At 35.7% G+C, this 21,606-nt stretch overlaps 1 protein-coding gene across 1 annotated transcript in view; it reads right to left on the bottom strand.

Moving 5' to 3' along the window:
- The window catches only part of PLPPR5 (phospholipid phosphatase related 5), a 169,894-nt gene that overhangs the window by 31,702 nt on the left and 116,586 nt on the right, over nt 1–21,606 (bottom strand). The window contains exons 4-5 of the mRNA XM_036769348.1: nt 15,430–15,606; nt 8,788–8,907 (exon numbers count right to left, since the gene is read on the bottom strand). Coding sequence (XP_036625243.1) covers nt 8,788–8,907; nt 15,430–15,606 — 297 coding nt within the window. The remainder of the gene's footprint in view (nt 1–8,787; nt 8,908–15,429; nt 15,607–21,606) is intronic.

Genomic DNA, 21,606 nt, shown 5'->3' with positions numbered 1-21,606 from the left:
TGAGAGAAAGGGACAACTTACTCTAGCCCCAACCCTGACTATGTGGCCCAACTATGTGGCCATCAACAAAAGGCAGATAAAGTACATATCCTCTATAGATGAAGCAGAACTTGAGTTTTAGGCTGCTTCTTTTATATTGGTTCTTTTATGGTCTTAAGTAAACAATCTATCTTTCCTGAGATAGACACATGTCAAGGTGGGGGGAGGCAAAATTGTTAGGTCAAGAAGTCTGCAGGTCTTGGGTCATTTTGATCTGAATTGACTGGTGGCAAGGGGAGGAGTCTCTGGCAATTACTCTAGTCCCCTTGTAGAAGATAATCATAACAAGAGGATGGACCTAAACATGACCCATTTTGCCAGAAGATATGGACTGAGAGTTTGGTTAGTGCAGAACCAACACGAAAAAGTGGTTATTCAGAGATCCTGAAAACTACTTTATATTCTGATAAAATTTAAGTATCAGTCTCTTAAGAGAGTATAAATGTAGTTATAAGATAAATTTTGTATCCTATTTAAGTCTTTTTGTTAATGTGTCCTATGAGCTTTTGTGTATTTTTTTAGCATTGTTTTTGTGTGTAGGAAATAAATACCTGTTCAACACCTGGTTTACATGGCATTGAAAACCTTTCCGTCTCCATTTTTGGGGAGATCCTAGACAACAGCCAATACTTAAGCCTTAAGTAATTTTAAAAGTATCTTAGTGCTATCAAAGTTTCCATGTCCTAAATCCTATCTGTGATATATAATTTACTTTTATGCTCTACAAGATTATTTTTTCTCTTCAAACTAATTCAAGATCAAAATGATGTGCTCCTTACATAAAATCTTTGTCTTTTTCTAGATGATATGTGATAGCATTGTCAGTGATGTAGTGAATAGAGAGCTGACCCTGGAGTCATGAATACCTTGCTTTAAGTACTGTCTCTGACACATCTTGGCTGTGTGACCCAGGACAAATGACATAACCATTCAATGACATAGGTAACTAAGACCACAAGATACAGAACAGTTGCCGATCTTTACTGGAAGAGGGAATCTTTTCATTGGTAGTTGCCTATGTCAATGACATCACACATCTAATTTAGAAAAAAAACAACAGAACTAGCATAACATTGGTAGTATATTTGGTTGCCTTGTCCTCTGTGGGTACTGAAGAGTCATTCATTGGACTGCATTAAAGTGTTGTGGATCAGCTCTGGAGTCAAAAGAACTGGTTTCAAATATAGTCCTCTGATTCTTCCTTCCTGTGACCTTTTTCCAAGTCAACTAATTGCCTTCCTTATCTGTAAAATGAGCAGGTTGGACTAACTGGCCTCTAGACTAGCTGGTCTCTCCCAGCCATAGAACTATGATCCTATGATCTGAGTACAGATAAAATATTTCTTTATCTATCTTATCCATTATCATAAGGAAATTAAAAAAAAACTCAGATGGTCATCTATTGAGTTAGAAAGATGTTCAATCAATTACATATAAATGAATTTTCTTAAAGTCTTGACATCAATTTCTTCTGAGGATATAAGAAGAGAAAAAAATGAATATAAGATCAACATGAAATAGAGAATTATGTATTTGACTTTTAGTCCTCTGTTTTTCCAAATACCAGAGAAATTGTTAGTATCCTTAAGCAAATAGTTCTATTTAATCTTTTATAGCTCATGATTTTTGATGTCCAGTAGGGGATATCAGAGATAAATACCAATAGCAGAGCTAACACTATGATGGCAGTGGCCAGAGCCACATCTAACTTCAAGCAGTAGCAGCAGCAGCAAAGAGCCGTCCTCACCTATTTTACAAATGAGTTGGGCTACAGTAACACAATGCCCACTAGTTCCCTTTGTGTAAATGCCACATCAGCCTCACGAACACACTTTTCAATCTCTTTGATGTGTAGAGTTCAGAGGACAAGAGGGACTAAGAAAGGCAAGTAATTCTTTTTGATGAAATGGTTTGCCAGAATTCAAGCTACCACTGGGAGCTGGGAGCTGTCTGTCACCTTGTAGTTTAACATTGGTATTATTAAGTTACTTACAGTTCAATTCAAATAGCTGCCTCCATGACAGCAATACCGTAGGTGAAAAAGATTTAAGTAGCATTGGCTTTTTTTGCTGTTCTGCCCACAAGAATCCATACATTTTTCCCTGGCTGTTCCCCAAACCTAGAATTAACTCCCTCTTCATCTCTCTCTTGGCTTCCTTCATATCCTAGGTAAAATTCAATGTTTTCCAATTCCTCTTAATTTCATTGCCTTCTCTCTGCTGCTTATCATTACTTTACCCTGAACATGTCTTGTTTGTACACAGCTGTTTACATGTTATCTCCCTTATCAGATTGTAAACTCCTTGAGACAAGTCTATTGATTTTTTCTTCCTTCTTCCCTTTTTATGAGGGTTTTTTATTGCCTTTCTTTGTATCCCCAGAATTTAGCATAGTGCTTGGCACATAGCAGTTGCTTGACCAATGCTTGTTGACTTGATTCTAGAATGTTGTCAAATACAAAATGTATTGCAAAATATTGGATAAAGACCAAGTCTGAAAGCACAAGTAAATTTCTGGGGTGAGAAATGAAGGCCAAGGAGATATATAGAGAAAGAATATTTTGGAGCTATGCATAGAATTTTTCTGATGGTTATTTCCTGCTTAATTATAGTTACACTTATTACTTTACAGTTTTCATCCCTGAGGCATAAGATTTAAGGCAGGATTTGCTTTGCATCTTTTTCAAATACTATTGAATAAAAATTTGAAAAAAATGCCATTAAACAACCATTTTTGTATGTTTTTTTCTTGATCTATTGTTTTTGACAGATTGGATTTTTCATTCCAAGTCTAATCATTTGAATTGACAGAATAGATGGTGAATTATTTTTCATTAATAGTTACTAAAATTATTGTTATTGTTTTAATAGTCATAGTTTAACATAGTTCTAAACATAATTCAAGTTTAACATAATTCAAGCACAATTTTTTTCCCCTTAGCATTGGTCATATTAACAAATTGGGTTTTTTCCCTCTCACCATACAGCTCAGTTGAGGAGGTCAGTTGGCATAAATACAGTTTCCCATTCTTTTTCAAAATGGTACTAAGGGAATTGGAACTCCTTTGAATGATAAGTACCTGATTCCTCTGTAGTTGATCAATCTTCCCAATAATATTTAGATAGAAGTATGTATACTGCTATATATAATTTATTTTAATTGTGGGACCAGTCTATCCCCAAGTAAAATGTTTATCTGGAAACTATTTCAATTTTTTGCAAATTGTATGGTGTTGGATGGAGTGTAAAAGGCTATATTTGGAGATGAAAGTGAAGGTTTAGGAAGAAATAATAGGAGTTGTTTAAGCAATAATCTATCAGGTTTACATTGCATTATTATTTTGTATAAACATGGTAAGTATATTATCAGTTTGAAAAACTAACACTAGCCATAGAATGTATCTATACACAGGGAAATATGTAAGTATACATGTGTCAATGTGTGTGTGTGTGTGTGTGTGTGAGAGAGAGAGAGAGAGAGAGAGAGAGAGAGAGAGTGAGAGAGAGAGAGAGAGGAAGAGAGAGAAATGTCTTCCTACCTCATGTTCAGGGAAGGACTGGTGGGTAGGGTGAGACTCAAGTTGATCGAAAATATTATTATTATTTTTATCAATTATCTCTATATGCAATTTACAGCCCCTGCTATCTCTAAATACCTTTTATTTCGGTTGAGTAAGCTCCTTTGTGATCCCAAAGAATTGTATGGCTGGGCAGGCCACTAATTTGTATAAAATATATAATATATGTATATGTATGTATTTCCAGTAAAATCCTACAAAAATAAGTCCATGGTATTTAGTGGATATGAATTTATACTGGGCATGTTTTCATGGATAACTGTTGGACAATTTCCTTAAATGCAGATATTATAACATTCAAACTTCACCATGATTTTAGATAAACCATGAGTTTACCCCATAAAATATAGTAATTGGATATATGGTATATAATTAAAGTATCAATAGCTGTCATGAAACTAAAGACTGCCTGTATGCTATAATTATCCTATAATATATAGTTTACAAAAATCATCTTTAGTAGAGGGGACTTGATGAATGTATATATTTTCTAAAAGAAAACCTTTGCCTTTTTTTGAATAAAACTGACAACTGGAAAATGATAAGCTAATGAAGCATCAGCAAACCTTTTGCCATTGGTTTTGAGCTTTTACTATTTCAGGCAGCATAATGAAAGATTTGTTGAATATTCTTTTACTAGCTCTAAAGAGCAATTTGCAAGATGAGCCTAGGTAATTTCCATCCATCAACTGCCAAGATCAATGCATATGGAAAAAGATATATTTCCAAAACATGGAGGCTGCGTATTATAGTGTAGTATAGTCAACAGTAAATAAGCATATATTAAGCATTACTATGATCCAGGCACTATGCAAAGAGCTGGAGGATATGAAGAACGACAAAAAACATTGCGTTTGACCTCAAGGAACTTACATTCTAGTAAGGGAGACAATGTTCACACAACTTTGTGCATAGAAGATACATACAGAGTAAATGGAAGGTTATCTTCAAGGGAAAGGCACTGGCAGAGGTAGACCAGAGAAGGCCTCTTGCAGAAAGTTGGATTTGAGCTGAGTCTTGGAAGAAGCCAGGGTCCAATATAGGCTTTATTTGTGTCATCTATACAATAAATAAATTGGACTATATGTCTTTTAAGATTTTTTTGAAACTTTAGATTTAAGATCCCATGATCCTATTCACTCCTTGCAGGTCTTAAACACACAACACCAGCTTTATGTACTGGTCCTACAGGGTCACAAATTTAGAGCTGGAAGGAAGATTAGAGATCATCTAATCTAACCTCTTTGTTTTACAGTTGAAGTAAATGAAACCCTGAAAGGTGACGTCATATGCATAGGGTCACACAGGTAGCAGGTAGCAGAAGTGAGATTCAAGCCCAATTTCTCTTACTCCAAATGCACTAATTAATTCATGCATTATAAGCCTTCCCCAACCCTCAAACCATCAGAATCAAAATGAAGAGCAGCCTTCTGAACTTAGCCATAGATTATTAAAAATACGGCAATAGAAATTAATCTCTGAATATAGTAGGTACATAGTTACTATTTGATGAATGAAAACTGAATGAGTGGATGATTTGAAGATTATAACAAAGTATTTAAATATCTAACAACTTAAGAAAAATCAGTTATAAAGACCTTCCATAAAATCCTCCAATATCTTATTTTGGCATGGAGGTGATTTTGAGTTCTTGAAGGTTATGTCAGTGGATTACAAATCCTGGCAAAGCCTAACAAGTTGAGAAGACTTTAATGTGGTCATGGAAACACATATTGGGAGTTGGAAAGGAATATAAAATCATTAAGTCCAAATCCCTCATTTTACAGATTGTAAAACTAAGACCCAAGATGATGTGACTTGCTCAGTTAGTAATATCTGAGAGAATATCTGACCTCAGGTCTTCTTGACTTTGAGTCCAGTGATTTATACACCCCAATATGTCATCTTATTGATAAGATTATATCAATTTGCTACTATCTAGCCTAATTGAATATAAAAGGCTCTCCCCCAGCATTTTTCTATTGGGTAATCCTATGCCCATTGTGATCCCCCATAGACAGGCTTTTTAATATGGCCTTCAGTTTTGTCTGCCTCCTTTTACTCTGCCATTGACATTGGGGGCTAACAAAAGAAGGTAGATCTGACAATTAAAAAATTTTGAGAGACATAGTTTCTGGGTAATTTAATCATTTTGTTAATAAGAACAGCATGTTTATCAATAAAGGGATGGTCATTTGGCCATTCCTCTTAAATCAAAGGCCCCTCATGGCTGCAGGCTCGCAGATTGTATCCCCCTTTGAAGAGTAGGTGCTCCTGAGGGGTACCAATCAATTTTGATTGGTTAACACAATGGGAGATGGTCTATATTAAAATGAGGGTCTTGGGGTACATGACTTGAGTCACCCAAATTTTGGTCAAAGAGACATCGATTTCCACATCACGTGTTTCATCAAAAGAGAGAATCAACACTTCCCCAAACTTGTCTGAGCAAACATAATGAGAAAGAATACACTCATTAGCCCAAACTTAGAATTTCTTTTACTGTCTGATTAGATCTTGGCCTGGGTAAATCTTTAAGAGAGATTTCACTCTTTGTTTGGTTTCTGGGTGAGGAAGTAGAAAAGGGGAAAAACCTTGGTCCTGATTCAATAATTAGTTACTAAATACAAGAGAGAAATATTCATTTTTTTACACAATAGAGGTTAGGAATCATAGAATTTTGAGACAATTTATAAACCTTAATTTTGCTGTTGATACCCTAAGTGTGAAATTGATGTCTAATATCTAATGACATGATATATTACTGAAGGAATTAAACAATATCCATATTGATATCCTTGCTATGAATGAAACTAGAGATTTAAGGAAGTTACAGGTAAATAGGATTTCTCATAAATTCTCTTCTGAGAGGTGAACAAAAGAACTGGTAAAGTTGATTTTTTCAAGTGCCCAAGGACAACAGAAACATTTAGTCATCTTTGGGATTTGGAACTTATAATGCACATGTCATGAAAATAGTTGAAGTTTATGTGCTAATATCTATTGCATAGAATGAAGAAACAGAGGAACTCTACAAGGTTCTCCAAACCAACTCAACATATATTTTGATCCTTGATGACCATAAACAGAGAGACATGATGATAAAGAACAATGGTGATTAAAAATACCAGAAAGACATGATGGTGATTGTAAGTGCTGGAAAGAGATGGCAAGAAAGTGCAGTGGTGACTACCAATATCAGGTTATTTGTAAAACATTAAAGAGGAAGATGAAAGATTTCAATGTCTTATCTCACAAAAGAGCAAAAATCAGTGAAGGGGAAAATGAGACTAAAGGAATCAGCATGAGACACAACTAAGTCAGATCATCTCATGGGCACTTATATATGAAACCAAAAGGAAAACTAACAGAAGAAAGATGACTAGATATTCCATTTCTTTCTGGTATTCTCATCAGTGATGACAGTGAAACCAACACACTGGGTCTCTAGCAGCTCATACCTCAGGGTTATATGAGGAAGTAGAAATGATATTAGCAAAATTATATCAGGTTGGGGCAATCAGATACATACAGAAGAAGTCCATACTGGAGGTGAGAAAAACTTAAATACATATAAGCTCAATTTTCAATATATCTCAAAGAGGGATTTTTAAAGTCATCAGGAAAAATAAGGTAACATAGCCAGACCTAGTGTTGTAATGGTGTCCATAAAATATTTAAAGAAGAAGGTCTCTAGTACTAGTTCCATACTACTAGGACCATTCATGTGAATGAGATCAAAGATCCATCAAAATACTGATGTATAAATGAAACCATTTTTATTGCATCATCTTGTCAACAATTAACATCTTTAGAGGTCAATGATGGAGCTCTGACTCTGATGGACCCTTTCTCTGATAATGTTAGCTGAAGGCTATTGCCATTTTTTAGTGCAAATATTTACTGAGATTTTGTAAAAGTAGATTCTCTTTTATGCAGTCATGTAAAAAGTTGCATGTGAGAAAGAAAAGGCTTAAATCATCACAGTTGCCCTATTTTCATGAAAAGCATTTTTAAAACTCTTTCTCCAATCTGTGGTTTTCCTGTGAATAAACAAGGAGCAATTTTCTAGGTAACAAAATATGTGATATTCACTTCTGAAAATTATTCTCTCTCAAGTGGAATACAGTAGTTTTAGAAGAAAAATTATTTTCCAAATCTGACTTTATTCTTTCTGAAATACTGCAATGATATTTTCCCCTTGCTTGTATTTTCCCCTTGAAATCAATGCTTGTTGAAATTTTAAAGCTGAGTTTTATTCTATCATGTGATATTCTAGAATACAAATGCATGCTAACATAAAGATTTATTCTTCTTGAAATAAGAAAGACCATTTAACATTTACATGATACTTAGGACAAGGTAACCTGATGCCCTATTTAAACTCAAAACAAAACAAAATGAGATAATTTGGAACTTGTTAACTGACTTCTTTTCTCTAATTAATATGACACCAGATATTTTCTTAGAACTGCAATCTGATGTTTTCCTTAAGCCAGTACTGAAGGGCCTCCATTATTTGGTTTCAAGCTACCTTTCCTTACTTATTTCCCCCACATTATTCTTCACTAGATTCAAGCACTCCTTAGGATATACTGATCTTTAACATCTAAATGTGCTCCTACCATCCCTTTCCTTCCTACCCCACATACCTAAACCCTAATTTCATGTTTCAGTTCCTCATGTTATAGTTGTGCATGTGTGTATTGTGTATCCTCTTAGATTATAAGCCCCTTTACAATGGATTTTTTCCCATTTCAGATCCCTAACATTGTCATGCACATGGTGAGTATTCAATAAATATGTGTTAAACTAATATCATCTCAGGAAGATTTCTCAAAATCTTTCCTTTTCTGTGTGAGGTTGACCAACAGATATTACTTATTTTAGTGTCAAGAAGCCTTGTATACATGTATCCATGCTTCTGCCTGCAAAAGGAAGTGCTTTCAATAGAATAAGTATGTTCCACATTCATCTCTTTGGATCCAGGACCTTGTTTAATCTTAAATTGGATTAAATTCTACTCAGAGTCTTTTGGTAAACCACTGGTGAAGTGAGCAGACTCTCTCCAGATAAACAAGAACAACAACAAAAAAAAACACAAGCTACTTCTCCCCAGAAAACAATCATGGTTTGGAATGTAAATGATGAATCACTTAGACAGATGTTACCTTTTCTAAGGGACTTTCTACTCGAGGAATGCTGATCATCGGCATCTGTGCCAGATTGTCCATGTGTATGTGTTCATTTTCTGGTTGTCTTCCTTTGAAATTGTTTACCACACATACGACCTAGAAGTTACAGAAAATAATTACCATTAAATCACATCCAAAGTGATCACTTCCTGTGATATCTCTATGGCTAATGGGTTGGTAATTCTAATTAAGATAACAACATATTCAACTGTTTTGAAAAGATTCCATAGGAGTGAGTTGAAAAGTCACATTTATCCTCTCTGATTATGTCTGGTAGGCTTTAATAATAAACAAAATTTACACAAGTATCACATAATTCAGGAAATTAATCTCATTACTTGTTCTGCCACTCAGTTAATAACAACTTCGATTGTCAACATTTCTCACTAAATGGGGATGGTTAAAGTACCTGGATCAATTCAAGAACATCACCACCCTATGCAAATTAACAGCCCACTGACATTTCCTAATGTAGCTCACAATTTAAATGGGATTCATTTCACATCTCTCTAAGAGTATCACATTCCCAATAAACCATTTTACAACTGGCACCCTCCACAAACCCAGTAGTTTCCCCTTTAGTAATCATTTTTATTGTCTGTGTATAAATTTCTTTTATACATCTGGCATTTTCACAACAGCTCACCTGGGTTACTGCTGAAACTAGAGATGCTACAAAGGAAATTGATCTTGATACCAATTGCTTGTGTCATCTTGGTTTCAAATTCATTTAAGAATATTTATTGTGGTAGCAGAACTTAATTTCAACAACATGACCAATATGCTCATTAATGCTGGCTTATGCCAATTAATGTATAATATACTGTCTACTTTTCTCTGTATTTATCTATTATTTTAAAATAATTATTTCATTATGCTCTGTAGCAAAACAGGAAAAAAGTTTAACTTATGTACAGTTAGAATATAGCAATCCTTTCCCATAAATGTTTAATGTATAATTACAAATTTAAATCACAAAATTTCCAAAGTCTCTACTGAGAAGCCTTTTATTTAAGAAGGCTTACCACCAAATTTTCTCTAAAGGCCAATTAGATTTTTGGTTTCTCTCCAGTTTTATAAACAAAATTACTCTGTATGATAATAAAATCATCCCATGGAGTGCTAATAGCTGAGAAAAAAATATCTTTGCATGTTGTTATTCATTTATTGCCACAGACATTTCCAATGAGAATGTTCAATCTATTCCAATGCCATATTATATATCACTGATGTTACCGTATATATACATACATATATACACATGTGTATATACACATCTCCTGTAAAATCTCACGGCTAGAAAGGTCTTTGAGCAGTAAGTTATTCAAACCAGTCTTATACCTTAAAGCCATACTATACCAAAACCACCCTAGGTAGCGAAGAAGCTGTTCCATTTTAAAAAGAATTATTAGGGAAAGATATTTCTGATCATAACTTGGCTCCCATCTGCCTAGCCACTTATTTCACATAATTTGCCTTCACATACTGTGCTCCAGCCAAATAGGCAGAACTGTTTCTCCTCCTAACTAAATGTGTTCTCATCTCCCATCTTTGGACCTTTGCATTCGCTGTGCCCCATAGTTTGGATGTGCTCCCCACTCACTGATAGCACTCACAACCCCCAAATTCATTCAAGATTCAATTCTAGTGCCAGCACCTTTGCATGCCTTCCCTAACTCCCTTCGCCAATGTAGTTGGCTATATTCTCTTCCTCCTGAAATCACAATATCTGTGATTTCATCTGTGTTTAGATTTATTCCCTACAGAGAATATATGATGCTTGAGGGTAGAAGTTATGGAAAATGCAAGCTCTTTGAAGGCAAGGAATGTTTGCTTTTTTGAGGGGAGGTGGTGCTTGTAGCCATGTAACTTTGTACTTTTTGGCCCATAATAGAGGTTTAATAAGTGTTAATTGAATTTAATTCAAATATTCATTAAAACATAAAGCTAGGTGATATAGTGGAGAAAGTTCTGGGCCTAAAGTAATGAAGACCTGAGCAAAATCCAGCCTCGGATACTTACTGTTTGTGTGGCTCCGAGTAAGTCATTTAACTTCTATTTGTCTCAGTTTACTAAACTGTGAAATGGACGTAATAATAACACCTACCTCCCACGGTTGTTGTGAGGAGCAAATGAAATGACATTTGTAAAGCCTATAGCACAGTGCCAGGCACATAATAGGTGTTTAATAAATGCTTGTTTATTTCCTGATTCCGCTGAAAAGTCAAAGGGGTATAGCAGAAAACATTAGATTAGGAGTCAGAAGAAGAGGCTGAAGATACTGCTTTGGCACCTAATTTCCTCATCTGTAAACTGGGAGGGTTGGACTACATTATTCCTAAATTCTATCCCGTCTCTTAAATACTGTAATACTCTGACTGTCAGCTCCTTGAGGGTAGCTAATATATCTATCCATCGGCATTTCTTCTGCACATAATACATAATATCAAATATGGGCACAGTACCTTGCATATAATAGGCAATCAAATATTTGTTTAATTGATTCATGCAAATTCCCTCTAGGTCAAACGATTCTAGAGATTTCAAAATACTATATATCCACATGAAGTTATTTTTCTGCTGATATTCCTGTTTAGCTGCTACCACAAAGCAAATTTCCTTTTTTTCCTGAAGTCTTCTCTGATTCCTCAGGGTCATTCCTCCCTGTCCAAAACCAAATAGCATTTAATTTCACAGCCATCTGCTGTACTTACCATGTAATATTAGCCACTATAGCTATCTGTGCTTGTATTTTATCATACCATGAGGGAATGGACTCTCATTTTTGTACCTCCCTTGGAACCTCATGCTCCATGGCCAAGAGCACATATTTATGAGATGAGACTGTTAGAGTTACTGAAGGAGAGCACAGAGCATGCTGGGTCAGGAGTCAGAGAAAACAGGTTCAAACTCTGGTTATTCACTTTATTGTGCTAGCAATTGGTGTTGGGGTGGGGCATAGAAAAGTAAAAGACACGGGCCCTTCTCTAAAAGAAATTACAATTGACCATATAGAGAGACTACATAACTATGTGGGAAATTGTGAATGTCAGAATTAATAGATAGGGAGATGAATGAGGGCTGGAATGGTCAGGGGAAGAGATTCATGAAGAAGAAGGATCATAGATTTAGAACTGGAAGAACACTCAAAAGATGTCCAGTTCAATCTCCTTTTAACCCAGTTGAATAAGCTGAGGCCAAGAGAGGTTGTATAGATAACACATAGTAGAGTCAGGATTTGAAACCAGGCCCTCTGACTCCAGGAGTCTTTCCACAGTGCTAATATGCTTTCAAGAGACTTGAGCAGGGCCTTGTCTAGCTAGGCTAGATAAAGACAAACAATTGTTTCTGGAGATGGGAAAATGTGAACACATGAATAAAGATGAAAAGGCATGTGGTCTGCTTGAGGGGAATACAATGATGATTGGAGGGGAGAGTCTGAATTAATGAATGATAGGAAACGAGCTTGAAAAAAGTAGGGTGGGGCCGTATTAGAGTCAACATTTAAGGCTAGCATATATTTCGTTTCCTGTTGAATTTAACTGAATTGACCTTGTGCAATCAGGGAGCCACTGAGACTTTTTGAGAGGGTGAGGAGGGCCACCTGCTGAAAAGGCTTGAAGGAAGTGAGTTCAGTTGGGAGATTTTGGAAATTAAGGGCAAGCATAGACCGAGATGAGTATAATGGCAGATCCTTGGGAAGCATGCCTACTGCCCCATAAAAGAACCAATGGGAATGTTTCCCCAGGTGTGCCACTACACACAGCTCTCATTGTGCATGCCTATGATGATAATTATATGGATCTTAGGATCATTGCTTAGAGATAAGAGGGTCCTTATAGGCCATTTAGTCTAACCTCATTTTACATACAAAAAAGATAGAGGCCCAGAGAATTAAAATGATTTGCTCAAGGCCACATAGCCACTCCTCTGACTTCAAATACAGTATACTTTTTAAATGTATTGTACAACCTTAGATTGGAGATAAGGGAATGGAAATGAAATCATAGATATAAGAAGCATTTTGTATGGAAAATACAGACATTGATGGCTGACTCATCATAGAGAATCAACAAATAGGATAAGCCAAAGATGACTCAGTACTGTCGAGCTTGGGTAATTTGGAGAGGGTAATGCCATTGACAGAGAGACAGGGAAGTTGGGTAAAAATTAAAACAAATTTTGTTTGGGAAGTGTTTGAGAAATCCAGATATCTTTTGAGAATACTTGGGAAACCAGGATTGAAAAGCATTGCTTTAGGGATAAACATTTAGTGGTAGTCAATGGGAGCAGATGGGGTCCACTTTGAGAAACACTTAAAATACAAAAATTCGTAGTTACCAAAAAAAGTTATCTGGAAAAGAACATTTGTGATACAGAGGCATTCCCCCAAGGCCTTTTACAAAATATTAAGAACCACAGTGGATTTTAAATATTTGTTTACAAGAAGCCTCCAAAGTACTGCTTGTGCCATATGGATGCTGCAGGAGACGAGCTAGCCTGAAGAATAAAGCTTTTCTCTCGTTGAAATTATTTTTGAAAATTATTTTATAGGATCATAGATACATTGGAGCCAGACTGGACACTAGAAGCTATTTGATCTAACCCCTTCATTTTGGACATGAGGAAACTGAGGCCCACAGAGGTTAAGCATTGCATATCAAGAAAGTGGCAATCTACCTAGACCGGTTCACTAGGGGACACAGTGGATAGAACCTTGAAGCTGGAGTCAGGAAAAACTGAGTTAAAAATGTGACCTTAGGCATTGCTAGCTGTGAGATCCTGGCAAGTCATTTCACTGCTGTCTCCCTCAGCTTCCCCATCTGTAAAATGGGGATACTAACAGTACCAACTTCCTCGGGTTATTGTGAAGAGAAAAATGTGATAGCCTTGGTACAGCACTTGCAAAATTAAAGAGCTATATAAAAGCTAGCTATTATTGTTATTACTAGAAATACCAGATTTTCGTACCCTTGACACAGGTTTTTTTTTTCTATTTAACCATTATACATGCCATCATCATGTTACTCCCCCTCACGCATGCTTTGTTCCAATGGAAGTGGCTTACTAGCTGTTGCCAGTATATTACATTTCATTCCTTTCTCTACCAGTGCCTTTCACTGACAGTTCCCCTTGATCTGGAATGCCTTCCTTTCCTAACTTCTTCCTTGTATTTTCCCTATTCACCCCTATAAGTGAATTTCTTCTGAAAATTCTTTTATCTTCTACTGCAAAATGAATTGCTTTTTCCATGAAGCCTTCCTTAATTTTTCAGGTTCATTATGACCCTTTTAATAATAAATCAAATAGCATTTTATGTGGCAATCCTATCTCCATGGCACTTATCATTCAAGACAGGTCACATTCCTATTCCTACACAAATACTTTCAATATCCCTCCCACTATTAGCACTTTAACCCCCTCAGGATTTTACTTTCTATTGCATTGTATAGGCTTTGTATTTGCTTATCTGTGACAAATTATATTTCCTCAGTAGAACCTAAGAGGTTTCTTGAGGGAGGAGGCTCATTAATAATCACATTATGATGTACTAGCTCTGTGACCTTGGGCAAGTCACTTAACCTCAATTGCCCTGCCAAAAAAGCAAAAACATAATAATCACATTATGATTACTAATATGGGACTTACATAGTATATTAAGGTTTGCAAAGTGCTTTAAATAAGTCACCTCATTTTAATCTTACAACAACACTTTAAGATAGGTACTATATTTCTCCCTGTTAAAGAAGTTAAGTGACTTGCCTAGAGCCACACAGCTATTAAGAGTCTGAAGAAGAAACTGAAGTCAGAACTTCCTGACTCCAAGTCCAGAGCTCCAGCCACTGTGCCCAATAGCTGCCTCTTAATAATTCATTTTTATTTTGTATCCTTGGGGCCTAACATGGCCTCTTACACATAGTCAGCCCTTCATAAATGTTTGTTGTTTTGAAATGAATTTAATCGTATCACAGAGCTCGGAGCTAAAAATAAGGTAAAATTGAATTTTAAAAACGACAATAATAACAATTCACATTTATATAATGCTTTGCACTTTGCAAAGTACTTTCCTCATACTATCCCCATGAGTTGGCTTATGTAAGTATTATTATCCTCATTTTGCCTCTGAAGAAACAACCTCAAAGAAATTCATCAACCTGGCCATGGTTACACAGCTGATGATGTGGAAGGGCTGGTACTCGAATACAGGCCATATATGTCTAGGTCTAGTATTCTGCCTCTTACAACCAGGAGGCCTTAAACCTGTAGGAAAATAGTGTTGGTTTAGATTTCATGAATTCTTAGGTCTGTCTCATTTTCAAGGATTATTATATATTATTAATAATTTATAATTAATAATATATCATTAATATACATTATTAATTTTATATAGAAATTGGGTTCAGGGAAATATATTTGAAATCACGTGATTTAGAAATGCAATTTAATCTTCATCAGAAAGAATGAGGGAAAAACTATACACAGGTCCCATAATATTTTAATTTCTACATACAGCAAGGAGAATTAGTATAGGTATTTACACACTCATTTTCTCAAAACAGATGACTCAAGTTTACTTGCATCAATGCAAATGTGTCAAAATCGGCCTCGAGTACTCACCAAAAATACTGCTATAGATATTCCAACAAGAAAGCCCGCTATCACATCTGACCAATGATTTCGATATTCTGCTACTCTGTTGAGTCCAGTAAGAAAGGCCAAACACATTAAGCCCAAGCATAGAACTGGTTTAGCAAGTCTTGTTCCTTTGGCTTTTATCGTGTTGGTAATGTACATCTGAAATGACAAATGGAAAAGGACAAGAGACTAAGCAGTCTACATGCCAGTCTAATATATTTCTATCAAACTATCGATTCAGAGCTAGAAGGGAGTTCAGAGGTCATGTCATCCAGTCCTGTCATTTCACAGATGAGGGAATGGAGGTCTAAACAAGTTAAATTATTTGCCCAAAGTCAAGAAAGGAGTTGCAGAACTAGGATCTAAACGCAGGTCTTTGGATTCTGGATCCAGTCATCTTTCTAGTATACTACATTGCTTCTTATATATGTTCTATGAAAAATATATGGGCATAACACATCAATATGTCCATAAAGACTAACTAATATTAGAAAATTAAGCTTATTGCTATTTTGAATGAAATTGACCATAAAAGCATAGATGAAAGGAAAAGAATAATTTAATTTTACTTACCCGCTGATATTCTTTTCTAAAAACCCAATATTGTTCATTAATAATCCATGTCTGTGTAGCATTGATACTCAGAATAGACAAAATTATGGAATCTGAAAGTTGGAATTGACCTTAGAGTCCAACCAACTGGTCAAAATTGTACCTGAACAAGGCATAAATATCATGCCAAATTCATGGTCATCTCACATTTTCTTAAAGACCTCAAGTGAGAGGGCAATGTCAAGGTCCCAAGGCAGTCAATCTCACTTTTCTGTAGCTACAATTGTTAGGAAGTTTTCCCTTGTGATAAGCCTAAATTTGTCTATTTTCATCTTCTGCCCATTTTTTTGATAACTCACATATAGTCCTTTGCTAGCTCTATTCTTGAAGGATCATATGATCTTTGATTTAGGACTCGAACAGACCTCAGAATTGATTCAATACAAACCCTTCATTTACAGATGAAGAAATTAAGTCCAGAAGACCTAAGTGTCTTGGTCAAAGTCACACCAGTAATAAGTAGCGAAGCCAGGATTCAAACTGAGGTTTCTTGACTTGAAATAGAGGGTTTTCCCAACCACACTATTCTAAATCCTGGGGATGAGCAGTTCAAGCTTAACCTCTTTCATGTCACAGCCCTTCCAATGTTTATAGCCAGCTGTCATATCCCTCCAGGGCTCTCCTTTTCATCCCACTTTCTTCAATTGATTCTCATATGGTATGGAATCCAACATTATATATCAATTAGAAATACACACAGGCAAAGGTAAGTTGTATCAAAAATATTGGATACCAGTGATGGCAGAATAATAGTATGCATCAAAAATATACTGTCCTGCAGAGGGAAATATTTGTGAAAGAATCAATGGCAGGAAAAATGAAGCAACACTGTGGTGAGTGTATATTTCAGACAATCTGATCAAGGAGAAAATTATGATGAACTAAATAATTGGATATGTCCAATTAGATTGTAAACTCCTTGAGGGTAGGCTGTCTTTTGCCTTTTTTGTATCCCCAGTGCTTATCCCAGTCCCTGGCACACAGTAGGTACTTAATAAATGTTTATTGATTGATTGATAAACTACAGAACCACAAGGCAAACTCGACAATAAGGCACAACAATTACCTTGTCAACTACTTGAATATGAAGCTCTTGTGGATAAGATGAAGAGAAGTGAGATGGATGATAGTACAATTAGATAGATTAATAATTGGCTAGCTGGCCCCAAAGAGTGATTATTAATGGTTATTAATCTGGGGAAGTTCTTTAGTGGAACAACAGAGCACTCCTTTCTTTACCCTTTTCTGTTTAACATTTTTTTATCAAAAATTTGATGAAAGCATAGTTGACTAAATTATTAAATTTATTGATGCAACAAGAATAGGAAAAATGACAAATAAATTAGATGACAGAATTAGGTTTTTTTTTTTCTAAACAGAGATTTCCATAGTCTAGAATAAGAAGCCAAATCTAATAAGATGAAGCCAAATAGAACACATTTAATTTAATGCTTCCTCCACATGATGAACATTTAAATATTTGCAGACAATATTCATGTGCTCTCCTAAATATTTTCTTTTTTTAGGCTAAATATTCCTGGTTCCTTCAACAATTTTTGGGGGTACTGCATTATTTTGAGAACATTTGCCACTCTGGTCACTGTCTTCTGGAAGCCTCTTAGATAATTTATTTCTTAATTAAATCTGGTGCTCTTAATCAAATAGAATATATTAGATAGGGAGTAATGAGCAGAACTGTCATCTTCTTTGCTCTGAATACTCTGTTTTTATTATTTCAGTTAAAAATTGCTTTCTTTTTTCCTTTCTTTAGATTTCTATGTCACATTGTCATCTTATATTGAATTTTTAGGCCAATAATATCCCCATTTTTTTTACAAGGACATTTTCAATCAATCAACAAGTATTTTTAAGTACCTATTATGTGCCGTGCACTGTACTAGGCACTAGGGATAGAGGTAGGTGTAAGGAATGAAACAATCTCTTGTATCCTGTACATGTAAAGTTGATTCTTTGAATCATGTCTAGGGATTTCCATTTATCCCTATTAAATGTCATCTTTTTAGATCTGGCCCATCATTCTATTCTGCTGACATCTTTTTGATCCTGATTCTGTTATTCAGTGTGTTTGTTTCAAAGACAGAGCTAGGAGGAATACATTGAAGTTACTAAGAGGCAGATTTTTCCTCAATATGAAAGGGAAAAAACTTTCTAACAATCAGATTTTTCTAAAAAGTATAATGGGGGCAGCTAGGTGGCACAGTGGATAGAATGCTGAGTCTAGAGTCAAGAAGATTCATCTGCCTGAGTTCAAATCCAGCCTCAGATACTTACTAGCTGTGTGACCCTGGGCAAATCACTTAACCCTATTTGCCTCACTTTACTTGTCTATAAAATGAGCTGGAGAAGCAAATGGCAGACCATTCCAATATCTTTGTTATGAAAACCCCAAATGGGTTCACAAAGAATAGGACATGACTGAAATGACTGAAAAATAAAAAGAATAGTGGGGTGACTAATGAGACAGAAAATTCCCTTTCACTATAGGACTTCAGCTGGAGGATGGATGATTACTTATTCTAAATGTCATAGAGGGATTTTTTTCCTAAGGTATGGGTTGAATTAGAGTATCACTGAGGTCTTAATATAGCTCTGAGATTCTGTGAAAACTACAATTTTGGATCAGTTTCAATTATAGCATTGGAGAACATGGATATAATCACAGCTTATTAGCTTACTTACGAAATCAGATTTGGAGGAGTTGATTTTAAATCAGCTTTATGTTCAAAACTGATGCTACTTTGTATATGGCTTTAGGATTTAGTTCTGGTGCCAAAACTTGCCTTTCCATTATCAAAATTACAATCTTTTAATTGTTGTATATGACATTTAGCAGAGTCAGAATTATAACAAAATTATAAAGGGGAAAATGCAGTAGCTTTAGAAATAATGTACAGACACCTAGACATCTGTCTTCCTCACATATGGTGATAAAGATGAATTAGTGACAATTAACATCCCTTTATAAGAAGTCTAGAAGTTAAGAACTTTTATACTCTTCAATAACTTGATTTCTGCCCAACCCAACATGTTCTCTCCCTCAATAGTTTATAATGTAAGCCTTCTTATGTCTAGGCACATTCTTTCACATCTATGAAATATACCAATTTTATTTTTTGAAGTGGTAGGTTGTATCATCTATGAAAGAGAGCTAGTTTTGACAGCAGATTTTTATTTCTAGACACCATATTTCTATTAAGATAATATTCATTATTAAAATCCATGCCACTAATGTTGTACTTGCCCATTAACTATCTTAGGCTTAGTCAAAATACATGAATCCATGTATTCTATATTTGATTAGAAAAGGAGCAACATGTAAGTTACTATTCTACAGCTGCCATTTGAGATTCCTATGAAACTTAGCAATCATTTTGTTTGACTTTTCTGGGCAAAACTTTATACCTTTCATAACTGCCAGAAACAACTGTAGGAATATTTAAATAACCTATATGGAATAATGCAACATTCTGGGGGCTTTGTGCCACACAAAACTCAACCCTCTGTGGGAAATGAGAGCTTTGCTATCCAACTCTTGAATGAAATCCTTTGAGCTGTTGTTGTGATATTTTGGCCTAAACTAAGGAAATGACCAGTAAATTTACTTTGATGAGGATGTGTGTAGGGCAGATGGAGCTTGAAGGAAGAAACTGAAAAACAGAAACATGTATATTTGTAGTTATGTGAATATATATGTATGTGTATATATGTATAATTATGATAGTTACAATACTCACTAAGCATAGATATCATGCCTTTTCTGACTTTGTATCATATAGCACATGGCATTGAGGTCTGTCATGGGAGAGTAGATGGGAGAAAATTTGAGCAATCATTTTTTAAGTTAACTGCAACTCTGATGTAACTTTTCTAATCTTCATCTTTCTTCATGATAGTCATAATACTAAACATATACTTTAATCTGGCTCATAAGTCTGATTAATGCAAATTAACTGAAAGAATTGAAATATTTCATTGCCAAACTGCTGTCAGTGATCTGTGAAAGATTGCCAAGAATGAGAGAGGCACTGCAGGACTGAAAAAATGGCAAATGTCCCCATTTTTTGGAGGGGGAAGGAAGGGTGTGAATTCTGCAAGTGATGGACATTATTAAATGAAAGATATGTAAACATTTGCAAAGGGAATAGCCTTCAAAAAGGCCAGAAGGTCTTGATCAAGAATAGGTTATGCCAAACTAAGCTCATAGGGTTACTGGTAGATCAGAGGAATGATGAAGGAAGAGTATATATAGATTTCAGCAGTGATTTGACAATTGTCTCATACTAGATTTGTGTATGAGCTGAAGATACATAGGCTAGTTGACAGTCAGTTTAGTGGATTAGGAACTGGTTGGATAAGGCTCGTCCATGGGTTACTGCCCATCTTAAGGGAGAATTCTAGTGTAGTAGCTCAGGGATTTGTCATTAGGCCTGTCTTAATTTGTCATTAGGCCGTGACTTAATGATGTTAAAGAAGCCTTGCTTGTCAAATTTGAGATAGAAGAAAGGAAAGATAACATGTGGAATGATTGAGGTAGGATCAAAAAATATCTCAACAAGATTGAACATTGAGTAGAATCTAAGAAAATGAATTTTACAGGAATAAATGTAACAATTTATATTTGCATATGTGTAACAACAAAAAAATCAATATTATAAATGCCTTTTCTTTCACCCTCTTCCTAACTGCTCACAGTCTGGCTTTCAACCTCATGCTTCAACCATAACTTCCCTCTCCAAAGTTGCCAGTGATCTCTTAATTGTCAAATCTGATGGCCTTTTCTCAATCCTCATCCCTTTGGATCTCTCTGAAGTCTCTGACACCGTTGATCACTCTCTTCTCCTTGCTACTTTTTTCTCTCTGGGTTTCCGTGACACTATCTTGGTTTTCCTTCTACTTGTGTGATCATTCCTTGTCAGTCTCCTTTGCTGGATCTGCACCAAAGTCACTCTTACTGATGGTGGACATCCTCCAGAGCTCTACCCTGAGCCCTCTTCTCTTCTGTTTCTGTACTACTTCACTGGCAATTTCATCAGTTTTCATGGACTTAGTTATCATCTCTAGTCTGCTGATCCTCAGATCTATTAATGTGGTCCTAACCTCTTTACTAACCTCCAGTCTCACATACCCAGTTGCCTATTTGACATCTCAAAATAGATAACTTCAATTCATTATGTCCAAAACTGAACTCACCATCTTTCCTTCTAAACCCTTCTCCCTTCTCAACTTTGTTGTTGTTGATAAGGACATTATCATGCTCCCACTCACCCAGGCTCCCAATCTTGTTGTGGTCCTTCACTTCTCTCTCACACCTCATATCCAATCTTATGCCAAGTTCTGTTGGTTTTACTTGGGTGACATCACTCATATATACCTCTTCTCCTCCTCAGACATTTTTACTAACCTGATACAGGTTCTCATTTCCTCACGCCTGGACTATTGACACAGCCTGCATCTTGGCCTCCCTGCCTTGTCTCCCTTCACTCTCACTTAGCTGCCAGATTGATTTTCCTAAAGTGCAGATCTAAC

This window comes from Trichosurus vulpecula, chromosome 7 (assembly GCF_011100635.1).
Source record: "Trichosurus vulpecula isolate mTriVul1 chromosome 7, mTriVul1.pri, whole genome shotgun sequence".
In the NCBI taxonomy this organism is placed as follows: Eukaryota; Metazoa; Chordata; class Mammalia; order Diprotodontia; family Phalangeridae; genus Trichosurus; species Trichosurus vulpecula.
This window is presented reverse-complemented; position numbering and strand designations above follow the sequence as displayed.